Source organism: Tarenaya hassleriana, unplaced genomic scaffold (assembly GCF_000463585.1).
Source record: "Tarenaya hassleriana unplaced genomic scaffold, ASM46358v1 Cleome10, whole genome shotgun sequence".
NCBI classification, from domain to species: domain Eukaryota; kingdom Viridiplantae; phylum Streptophyta; class Magnoliopsida; order Brassicales; family Cleomaceae; genus Tarenaya; species Tarenaya hassleriana.
The window spans coordinates 2,333,700-2,345,500 of NW_010960188.1; the positions used below are offsets into that span (position 1 = coordinate 2,333,700).

General features: G+C 42.1%; 4 protein-coding genes across 4 annotated transcripts; 2 read left to right on the forward strand and 2 right to left on the reverse strand.

The window, feature by feature from the left end:
* The first annotated feature begins 206 nt into the window (after positions 1-206).
* LOC104804698 lies at positions 207-4,611 on the forward strand. Its single transcript, XM_010529039.1, has 3 exons — positions 207-1,125; positions 1,242-2,166; positions 2,442-4,611. The coding sequence occupies exons 1-3, from the start codon at positions 207-209 to the stop codon at positions 4,609-4,611; spliced, it is 4,014 nt and encodes a 1,337-aa protein (XP_010527341.1).
* Positions 4,612-5,236: 625 nt separating this feature from the next.
* On the reverse strand, positions 5,237-5,803 carry LOC104804703. Its single transcript, XM_010529048.1, has one exon. It carries the CDS (start codon positions 5,801-5,803, stop codon positions 5,237-5,239), a length of 567 nt encoding a protein of 188 aa, XP_010527350.1.
* A 1,297-nt stretch (positions 5,804-7,100) lies between these two features.
* Positions 7,101-7,652, forward strand: LOC104804713 (uncharacterized protein At4g04775-like). Its single transcript, XM_010529058.1, has 2 exons — positions 7,101-7,292; positions 7,365-7,652. The coding sequence occupies exons 1-2, from the start codon at positions 7,101-7,103 to the stop codon at positions 7,650-7,652; spliced, it is 480 nt and encodes a 159-aa protein (XP_010527360.1).
* Positions 7,653-7,985: 333 nt separating this feature from the next.
* On the reverse strand, positions 7,986-10,334 carry LOC104801928. Its single transcript, XM_010525315.1, has 4 exons — positions 9,620-10,334; positions 8,897-9,537; positions 8,404-8,819; positions 7,986-8,333 (listed from the first exon to the last, which is right to left on the reverse strand). The coding sequence occupies exons 1-4, from the start codon at positions 10,316-10,318 to the stop codon at positions 8,173-8,175; spliced, it is 1,917 nt and encodes a 638-aa protein (XP_010523617.1). The 5' UTR covers positions 10,319-10,334; the 3' UTR covers positions 7,986-8,172.
* Positions 10,335-11,801: the final 1,467 nt, after the last annotated feature.

The window sequence follows — 11,801 nt, forward strand, 5'->3', positions numbered from 1 at the left end:
ATAATCCGGAACCCCTTATTAACTCGGCACCTAGGAATTGGAGTGAACATTTGTTCCCGGCTTCCCGCAAGATGCAGCGGCGGGGAACACCAGAAACGCATACTACGGGCGTCCCGCTTGTCACAATCCCAGAGGAATCTCTGGAGGAATCAGCAAAGGAATGGGAAGACTATCTCATCGGACAATTTTATTGATTACCCCCGTCGATGGGTCGCGTTATCGGGGCAGTCAATGGCCTATGGGCAAGGAAGGGACCACGCATCAGAGTCCACGATGCCGGAAATGGAACGTTTCTCTTCCGTATACCCAATGCAGAAGCCCGAAACAGGATACTCAGTCGGCGATTCTGGTACATCGGGGCCTGCCCAATGTTCGTGTCCAACTGGAATCCATATCACAACCCAGAAAAACCCCCACTTCGATCGATCTCCACTTGGGTCACCCTACGAAATATCCCCCACATACTCTACAATTCTGACTGCCTGTGTCGAATTGTAACGAGTCTGGGAGATCCTCTGTACATGGACAGGCAAACTGCAACGAAAGAGAATTTGGCAATAGCCAGAATATACACGGAGGTCCAACTCAACCGTCCTGTGCCGAGGAAGGTTACGGTGCGGCTCCCTACAGGAAAAGAATTGTCTGTAGATGTTGCATATGATTGGTTGCCACCTACTTGCTATCATTGTCGTGAAGTTGGTCACAACCACCTTCACTGCCCCACCCATCCTCCAAGTAGCCGCCCAGTCCAATCGGTCACCACTACCATCCCTGACCAGCCGAAAGTCAGTGTTCCTCATACATATGAGAAAGGGCATAATCTGGCCTCCACCTCTCAATCCCCAGATGTTGAAACACCTCAACCTCAAAAGGACATTCGAGGACAAGGCTCTCCTTCTAAGCCTAGTAAAGTTATAGAGGATGCCGCTCAAACTGAGTTTTCTGAACAGTTAGACCCAACTCCCACTCATGGTGAAGCTCAAGCCTCGATAACACCTTTGCTCTTGGCCGACTGCAATGAAACAGTGGGTGCAAGTACGAGATCATATGAGACAGAAGAAACCAAATGGACTCAAAGAAAAGGGAAACAAAGGGGTAAAGGTCGTGGTCACAAGGCCACGAGAGGTAACTAATATCTTAAAGGATTCCCATGATTTTTGCGTGGAATATCCGCGGACTCAATAGTCGGCAAAAACAAATTTTGGTTCGCAAGTGGATACTTGAGCACAAACTTTTGGTAGGAGGCCTACTTGAAACGCACATCCTCGAGAACAATGCAGAAACAGTCCAGTCAGCAATTCCTATAGGCTGGAAGTCCTTTTGCAACTACGGTGATGATCGTCATGGTCGAGTTTGGATTGTCTGGGATCCCTCTATACTCGTCACGGTATATAAGTCCACACAACAATCCATCACCTGTGCCATCCATAATCCGACGTCTAGGATCTCCCTTACAGCAACCTTTGTGTATGCAAGCAACCATGCGTTGGCTAGGCAAGATCTGTGGAATGAACTATTACAGCTCTCCGTGTATCCTCCATTGGTCGATCATGCTTTGGCAGTCTTAGGGGATTTTAACCAACCCCTACACCAGATGGACCGATCAGACCTTACCCTAGTACCTTCTCAGAGCCAAGGACGACAGGAATTCGCGACATGTATCGAGACGTCAGGGTTGAGAGAAATCCCGACTTCAGGCATGCAGTACACTTGGTGCAATAACCAATCGGCTAACCCTCTCTCGGTGAAATTAGATAGGGCAGTGGGTAATGATAAGTGGATGGATACCTTCCCATCGGTCTACGCAGAGTTCATGACTCCTGGGCCATCCGACCATGCCCCGTGTGTCTTGAGATTCCCGGACATCGTAGGTAAAGTACGACGACCATTTAAATTCCATTACCATCTCACCCTGGTGCCGGAGTTTATGCAGATTGTTAGACAGCAATGGAACACTCAACTATGGGGAGGAACTGACCAATACAAGCTATGTAAAGCCTTGAAAGCAATCAAAGCGCCGCTAAGACTCTTGAATACGAGACTGTTCAACAACCTATCCATAAAAGTGAAGACGGTTGGCGATCGACTGAAGCAGGTGCAGACATACATGCTTCAATCCCCTGATCCTGTGGTGATTGAGATAGAAAAAAAATTGAGGAGGGAGTGGTTAGTCCTATCACTGGCTGAAGAGCGACTATATCGACAAAAGTCCCGCGTACAATGGTTACAATTGGGAGATAGAAACACAAGTTACTTCCACAAGGTGGCGAACGCTAGAAACGCACGGAACCACATTCACATACTAGAAGACAACACGGGCAAAGGCTGGACAATGCAGAAAGTATTAAAGCTCATGCAGTGGAATTTTATTCGAAACTGATTGGTGAAGCAGATTTGGGAACTTTGCCGCCCACAGTTGATTCCATTCGACAATTGCTCAGGTACTCTTGTCCCTCTAACTTGGCTGTCGAACAAACAAGACTACCTTCTCCTGATGAAATCCATCAGGTTCTTCTAGCAATGCCAAACAATAAGGCACCGGGACCCGATGGATTTACAAAAGAATTTTTCCAGGCAACATGGGATATCACAGGAGCTGATTTGGTGAAGTCAGTCACTGATTTCTTTGCTTCAGGGATTCTTCTAGGGCAGACAAATGCAACCATCATTACCCTAATACCCAAGCGACAAGGAGCAGTCTCTTTAGCCGATTTTCGCCCGATTAGCTGCTGCAACACGGTTTACAAGATTGTATCTACCATTATAGCCAAAAGGCTCAAGCCGATTCTACAAGAACTCATTTCCCCGAATCAGACCGCGTTTCTGAAAGGTCGGCTGATGATGGAGAACGTCTTGCTAGCCACTGAACTAATTCGGGATTACAACCATAAGGGTTCTCCTCCAAGCGCCATGATAAAAATTGATATACGAAAGGCGTTTGACACTTTGTCTTGGGATTTTTTGATGCGGATACTGCAAGCTATTAATCTCCCACCGCAATTTGTAAGTTGGATCAAGATGTGCATCACAACACCTAAGTTCTCGGTCAACATTAACGGAGAATTAGCGGGCTACTTCAAAGGAAGGAGAGGTTTGAGACAAGGTGACCCACTATCACCTTATCTCTTTATCCTTTCCATGGAAATTTTTTCAAGGATGCTAGATCAAGGAGCTTCCATCGGCAGATTCAGCCCTCACCCTAAATGTCGACAACCTTCCATCACTCACCTCTCTTTTGCAGATGATGTGATGATTTTCTGCTCTGGAGATATCCAATCCCTACGTGCAGCGTTAGACATTCTTGATCAATTTAGCACAGGCTCAGGACTAGCAATGAACACGAGCAAATCCGAGATTTTTCTAGGTGGCCTACAGCAAAATCAGGCAGACAGTTTGGCTGCTACAATTGGATTAAAGTTGGGTACTTTACCGGTCAAGTACCTCGGAGTACCCCTTAATCCAACAAAGCTATCAAAGTCAGACTTCCAGCCTCTCTTGGAAAAGATCAAGAGTAAACTCACTGCTTGGAGCATTCAATACTTATCATACGCGGGACATATCCAGCTGATCTCGACAGTCATCTACGGGCTAATTAACGCATGGAGTCAGATTTTTGCCCTTCCCAAATTCTTCCTTAAAGAGGTAGATAGTCTATGCTCAAGCTTCTTGTGGAAAGGCAGTCACCAAGCTTCCGGGGGTCACAGAATCTCTTGGGTAACCATCTGTATGCCGAAAGCAGAGGGAGGGTTAGGACTACGACGCCTTGAGGACTTCAACTTGGTGTTCCGGCTAAAACTCATCTGGTTAATCTTTGCTAAAGGGGGGTCACTTTGGGTTGCTTGGATCAAGCAGAATGTCTTTAAATCCAACAACTTTTGGATATGTAAACCATCCAACAGATTATCATGGATTCTTCGGAAACTCTTGAGCTTGAAAGAAACGGTCTGCAAGTTCCTGAAAGTGAAGCTAGGCAACAGAAGAAATACTAGCTTTTGGTATGATCAATGGGCAGGCATAGGTCAGCTGATTACTCTTGCAGGAGATGAGGGGCCGAGGCTCTTAGGTATTCCGAAGAATGCAACTGTAGCTGAGGCAGCGCCGACAGGCATGTGGACATTTACAGGGGCTCGAACCGAGGTGATTCAGGAGCTCCAAATCGCACTCACTGCCATCGGACCCCCACTCGAGTCTGTAGGTGCAGATACGGTTATGTGGAAGCATGACAATGACAAATATGAGCTTTGTTTCTCGTCGAGTAAAACCTGGAAACAGATTCGAATCTCAGGAGCCAAGCCGAACTGGTTGGACAATGTTTGGCTGCCCGTAACAACGCCAAGAATTTCCCTCCTCCACTGGCAAGTCATGCAAGGTCGACTTCCCACAAAGGATCGTCTATTGCGATGGGGAATTAATGTGGACGCCAACTGCTATCTCTGCGGTATGTCAGACGAAACTCATGCTCACCTATTTTATGATTGTCCATATAGCCTGGCTCTGTGGAAGTATTATGCAGAATGTTGTTGGGCTTCTCCCCCGAGCGATTTATCACAACTCCCAGAATGGCGCACAAGAATTTGTGGAAACAACTGCAGAAACAGGGAACTTATATAAAAAATTATCAGCCATATTGCGGTGGATATAATATGGCAGGAGCGGAACAATCGGATTTTCTGAGGTAAGACAAGAACCATAGCTGATGCACGGACAAAGCTAGACCGTAGGATGAGGACTATGCTGCTTTCTGACCAGCTGAACAAGAACTCTTCACAAAAACATCTACTCGAGGATTGGTATTTCTTGACCGCAGGCCGACGTTAGATCACGTGCTCTATTATTTTGAAATCTATTTTGCCCACTTGCGTATGGGAATCCTAATATTTTGTACAGTTTTCTTTCTGTTGGTTAACAGATATAAGAACGTTTCTCTCGGATTTTAATACACAATCACATTAAAAAAAAAAAATATATGACCAGGTTTGCTGCATCTCCTACACTTAAAATCTGGCCTTTTCCAACATTTCGAGTGAGGATGGTTTGTTCTCTTGCAATGCTTACATGGCTCAAATACACTCTTGTTTTCTCCTGCATCAAAATTATGATTCGGTCCCTTACCCTTTTGAGCATCCCAATTCTTTACACTTGCCTTCAACGCCCCTTCAACAGATGCATCGCTCCTCATGATCTTTCTTTGTTCTTGTGCTTGCAAAGCACTTTGAACGTCAGCAAGTTTCAAGTCTCAAAGTTTCTTCGTATTTTCCGGAGATGCGATAGTTGCTTCAAAACGTTCTGGTATTGAAACCAATACCTTCTGCACTATTCTTTTGTCTTCAATGTCTTCGCCAAGTATCCTTATTTTGTTCACAATGCTTACCAACCGATTTATGTAATCCTTGACAGATTCATTTGTCTTCATTTGTTGTCTTTCAAACTCCTTGAACAAATTGAGAACTTTCATTCCCCTGATTTTCTCATCTCCCTCATACTCCTTCATGAAATCCCACACTTCTTTTGTCGTTTCAAACGACATTATCTTCGTGAACACCGATTGAGAAACTGTAGAGAAAAGATATGACATAGCCTTTGCTTTTCTCGTTACCTTCTCTTTGTGGATCCTTATTTGATTCACTGTTTGATTTGCACCGAGAGGAGGAACCTCGTCATCCTCTTCAACGGCTTCCCATAAGTCTGCTCCTTTCATGAAAAACTTCATCTTAACAGCCCATATCTGATAATTTTTCCCACCAAACATTGGAGCAGCCATATTTGATAATGCCGAAGAACTTGATCCATTGCTTTGCTCCATTTGCTCACAGATTTCGATTTTTCCTCACAGATCCCACCAAGATCAAACAAACGCTCCGATACCACTATTAGATTTTTATTTTGATTTTTGACCCAGACAAACACTTTTAATCACTCAAACACATTTGATCAAACACACACTTTTCAACAGAGAAGAAAAGACAGTTCTGCATTGAGACAGAACATGAAGACATTTTCTGAAACTGACGCATATTTGATTCTGAAAACTTACAACTTAAATAAAAGATCTGCAACATACATAATAACACAACACGTAGAATAACTTCCTAGTAGTTACTAAAGAAAACTGAAACAAAGTGGCAAACATAAAAAACTGAAATACAACTAAAATATTTGACCAAATCTTAAAACAAACTTTCGACACATGATTTTTTGCAACTCCAGCATAGGTCTTGAGTCATTATTTCAACATTATCAATGTTGCTTGCTATGTGTATTATAAGCTATAGAAAAGGTTCTTGTGCGCATTCTATTGATTTTTTGTCTTTCTACTGATTTGAAATTTTCATCGTCTGGATGTAGAATTGTATTCAAGGCTATGGGGTTGAGATATGAACAAGACTGCCAATATTGTGGAGCTCATTAAGGTGCTAGTTTTCTCTTTGGGAAAATCCCAAAACAATTACTGAACTTGTAGATAGCTGACAGAAAAATACTGAACTTTTTCTATTTCCAAATAAAACATGAACTTGTAGATCTTAACACATTTAATACTGATCTTTTGAATTTTTGCCAAATATCTGATCGATCGTAAACGGCGTTAGAGTCAATAACGGAACGCGTGACGTGGAGCCTAATTATTGCCACGTATGATGACACGTAAGATGACACGTCGGATCGAACCGGTACAAAATAAAATTCGGCCGGTTAACATAAACCGGATCGATCCGGTTAATAAAATACATAAAATCGACCGGTTAACATAAATTCGACCGGTTAGTATAGATTTTAATTTTAGGGTTTCAGTTTCAACCCCAAAAACTCTCGAACGATTCTCTCTCCCTCTCACCTCTCTCTCTCTCTCTCTCTGTTCGAAGGATCTCCGTCGACGTTCCTGTGTCGAAGCTCCTCCGTCAATCGTGGCGGCGGCGTGAAGACGACGACTTCTACTGCCGTCGACGAGTGGAAAGAAACCGAGGTGAGAATTTCTAAACTCTCTGTTCCCTTTTGCTCTCTTTGTTTTTGATTTTGATTTTGGTTTGATTTTAGTTTTGGTGTGTCAAAGTTGATATCGGTTAAAAATCGATGAAGAATAAGTTGAGTAATTTTTGTTATAGATGAGTCACATGTCAGAGGGTGGTAGAAGTAGTTCTCGTTCAAATGCAAGGTCAAGTTGGAGATCGGGTCATGAGTCAAATCAGATCAAAGGTGTACCTCGACATTGTCAATGTGGAAGCGATATTGTAATGTGGATATCAAGAACAGACAACAACCCGGGAAGAGTTTTTTTGCGTTGTGCTAAACAACAGGTTAGAATTATATTTTGAAACAAGTTATTGTAGTGTGTAGTTTTGATGTATGATGTTGTTTGTGTATGGTAGGGCAACTATGAGCATGTGTTCAAATGGGTTGATGAGGCCATGGTGGAAGAAACGGAGATCTTACGTGAACACATTGAAAAACTGGAGTTGGAGAATGAAAATCAGAAAAAAGAGTTGAAAATGTACAAAATAGAGCTGCAAAACAACAAGATGGAGCTACAAAACAACAACATCGAACTCAAAAAATACATAACTTCTGCTGAAGCGTATAAAGATGTTGTGAACAAAGTGGTTGTAGTTTTTGTTTTAGTTTGTGTTGTTAGCTACTACCATATGTTATTGAAGTAGTAGTTGTTGTAGTTATTAGTTTGTGTTGTAGAAGAAAATTGAAGAATATGTGATGTGTTGTTTTGAAGAGAACGGATGTTATGAATATGTAATATTTTGTTTTGAAAAAAACTGATGAAAATGTGTTTGTCCATGTAACACATTTGTTCCTGTTTTGATGATATATAAACTTTGGATGAGATGTGTTTGTCCATGTTATATAAACTTTGGATGATATATAAACTTTCAATGTGTTTGTCCATGTTATTGTGACATATATAACAGATAAATAACTAGAAAACTAGCTTAATTAAGATTGAACAACAATTGTCCACAGAGAACATGAAGTCTGGATTTAGGATTAGCCAAAATACATGAAGTCTGCCTAACCAAAACACATACCAACATAAACCTGCTAAAGTATGCTCGACCATAACAAAAAAATAACAAACATAACGATGACCACCAAAACGGTTCGAGCAAATCACAGGATAGCAAAAAAAAAAAGCAGACATGACTATGTTGGTGTGTTGGGTCTTGATTACTTCCATGGGACTTGGAACGATGTGTTGGTAAGTGTTGTTCTCGGGCCGAATTGCGGTGTACGCGTATTGCCCAGTATACGACGGTGTGTAGGCGGCCTCTGTTGTTGTGTCTGCACAGTCTGACTTCTTTGAGTTGGTTGAGTTGGGTCTAGGGTACCTGTAACATACATCAATTTCAGTATATGTAAGCGCTGAGAACATAAAACTATTAAATGATGTAAGGGTACCTGAATTTTGTGATGTATTATTTGTCTGCGTTTCCTGAACCTGAACTCTTTCATTCTGAACTTGATTCCTTGGATTCTGAGCTTGAACATCTTTTCTTGGTCGGCCCCTCTTCCTCTTTGGTCCATACACAAGAACGGGTTCATTCTTACAACCGGCAGCATTATGTCCAACTTGCCTACATCTACCGCATGTCATTTGTCGACCATGGCGTGTCATGTGTCCAGCCTTTTTTGGACTTTCATGAGGATCTTTTCGTCGGTGGAACTTTGTCGGGCGGCCTGGCATTCTTCTAAAATTAGGTACACCGATTGGATCTTTGCCCAATTTTTCCCACATTGGTTCTCCATTAACCGGATCAATATTACGTGTATATGTCTCCTCCCATGTTGATTTGGAATAATATTCAGCCACATATCTATATCAAAACAACAACAAATTGTGTTAGTATGTGTAACATATTATATAGATAAGTGAATGAGTTATGAATGTTACCTTGGAAGATCATATCTCATCTCATTGATCACTGTAATGGCATGCTGACACGGTACACCCGTCAAGTCCCATCTACGACATGCGCAACTCTTGGCATACAGGTCAACAGAAAAACTAACCCCGAATTCCATTACCTCGTATTTGCCTCGACCACTAGGTATCATCATGCAATGCCTTGACTTTCCCCGAGCCTCTTCCAACTCCGCCATTATTTTTGGAGTGAACTCTGTAACACACTTGGTTGCCTGAACCGATCTCTTTGCAATCCGTAACATTGTTTGTCTACGGATTTCTTCAAGCATGTCAATCATTGGTCTCAGCCTTGCCTCTTTGATAGTTCGGTTGAAACTCTCCGATAAGTTGTTATGCACATCCTTACAATGTGAATCTACCTTGAAAAAAGCTCTACACCATTGTGTTGGCTCAGTTCGGAGCAACGCTTCATATGCATCAGGATCTTTAGAAGCCAATGTACCCATGTGTTCCGCATACATTCCTTGATGGAAACTTGTTGCAATTCTCCAAAATAGGCACTTCAGTTCTAGACTCTTGAATGACTTCTTCCAGTTATCATATATATGTCGAGCACACATTCGATGCTCCGCACGTGGTAATTCATGATGAATTGCATTCAACAAATCCTGTACAAACACATAACTTTGATCAAAAGACAAATTAAGTCAAGTGTCTATTGTATCTAAGATAAGGATTGATAACTTGTACCTTCTGTTTGTCAGACAATATGGTGATGTTTTGGCCATCTCCCAAGGATAAATCAGCTTTTAGTTTCTGAACAAACCAAGTCCAGCTGTCTATTGTCTCCATATGTACAACAGCCCATGCAATAGGAAAAATACGATTATCGGCATCCCGACCAACCGCTGCAAGTAGTTCTCCTTTTAGCTCCCACTTTAGAAAACATCCATCAAGTCCAATGACTGGTCGACAAGATTTCTTCCACGAATTGCGTAGCACTTCAAAGCATATGTAGAATTTGTTAAATAACCCATTATCAATGACAATTTCAGTGGTTGTGTTAGGGTTAGACCTTCGGAGCTCATGCTCGTAATCCCACAGCTTTGCAAATTGCACCACCTGATCTTGCATTACCATATCCAATGCAATGCGCCTTGCCTTGAAACATTTACTGATCGGGACTGTCAGCTGATACTCTGTCTTCATATCATGTTGAATGTCAGCGGCCTTATAAGATGGGTTCCGTCTAAGAACATCACAAAATAACTCAGCAATATGCCTCATCGAAACCATATCTGCACGATCTTTTGCAATGTGGCTGTGATGTGGATGAAACACTTTTACCATCCATTTGCTCATGGAGCTTTCCAATGAAGCATAAATTCTCCAAGGACATTCTTCTGTCCTACATACAGCTCCTGATCTGGTTTCACCCCAACATGACATCTTAATATTGTGTTGAGTTGTCAACACATACCTCAATATCTCTTTTTTAAACTCCTTTCCAGAATTGAAAGTCTGACCCAAGAAAAAAAACTCTTTATCTCGGGGCATTGTTTGTCTTGTTGACTTCTTTTGTCGCATCCCTCTCTCATAATCCTTCCATTCTTCCTCGGTATTTTGCGGAGTAGGGGGAAAGATGTCATCATTGTCTACAAAATCATTATCACTCTCATATTCATTCTCAACCGCTGCAGCTTGACCTTCCTTTCCAGACTTAAACTGAGCTTGGAACCTGTTATCTCCCTCACCCTGATTTCCCTCGGGCTTATCACTAGTGTTGTCCTCCACCCCATTACTTGTTTGCTGCTCAGTTTGCTCACACTCATCATGAGCATTGTCATCCGCCCCCTTACTTGTCTGCCCCTCATTTCTCTCACACTCATCATGAGCATTGTCATCCGCCCCCTTACTTGTCTGCCCCTCATTTCTCTCACACTCATCCTCACCATTCCTATCAACCCCCTTACTTGTCTGACCCTCACTTCTAACCCCGGGTGTTGCTATACACAGCTCATGATCTATAAAAACATCTACTTCTCCATACTCATCTGCAAGTTCACACATGCCCCGAATTTCCCAATCTACATCCTCTTTAATTGGTTTCTTCTCATCCAATGTCTGATGTGGTAATTTATACCACATTTCATAAATTGGTGCACTGATTTTGTTCTCCTTAACAAAATCTTCAAACACAAACCAACAAAGATAATCAGAGTCTATTTCTATACCTTCCATAACAATGCCATCCAAATATACCCATTCTCCATTCATATGTAGCATGGATCCTCCCATATGTATGTTCAACTTAACTATCCTGCAACAAATTGTTAATCTTCAAAAAACCCTAACAAATAACATCCTAAAGACAAAGCTTCTCGATGTGAATAAAAGATTTACCCCATTAAGCCGAACACTTTTCAATCTGTCTAACCTGAAAAACAAACAAATACATTGAGTCATTTTGGGGTTAAACTGTTTCGGATTTGTCGAATTCGAAGTATTTTAGGGTTTCAGAATTTGGGGTTTTTCGAAATACAAGTGTTTTTCGGTTTCAGGATGTGAAATCTTGATGAATAGAGTTTATCTGGACATCGACAACGATTTCGGGTTTGAAATCAAAATCAAAAACAAAGAGAGCAAAAGGGAACAGAGAGTTTAGAAATTCTCACCACGGTTTCTTTCCACTCGTCGACGACAGTAGAAGTCGTCGTCTTCACGCCGCCGCCACGATTGACGGAGGAGCTTCGACACAGGAACGTCGACGGAGATCCTTCGAACAGAGAGAGACAGCGAGAGAGAGAGAGGTGAGAGGGAGAGAGAATCGTTCGACAGTTTTTGGGGTTGAAACTGAAACCCTAAAATTAAAATCTATACTAAACCGGTCGAATTTATGTTAACCGGTCGATTTTATGTATTTTATTAACCG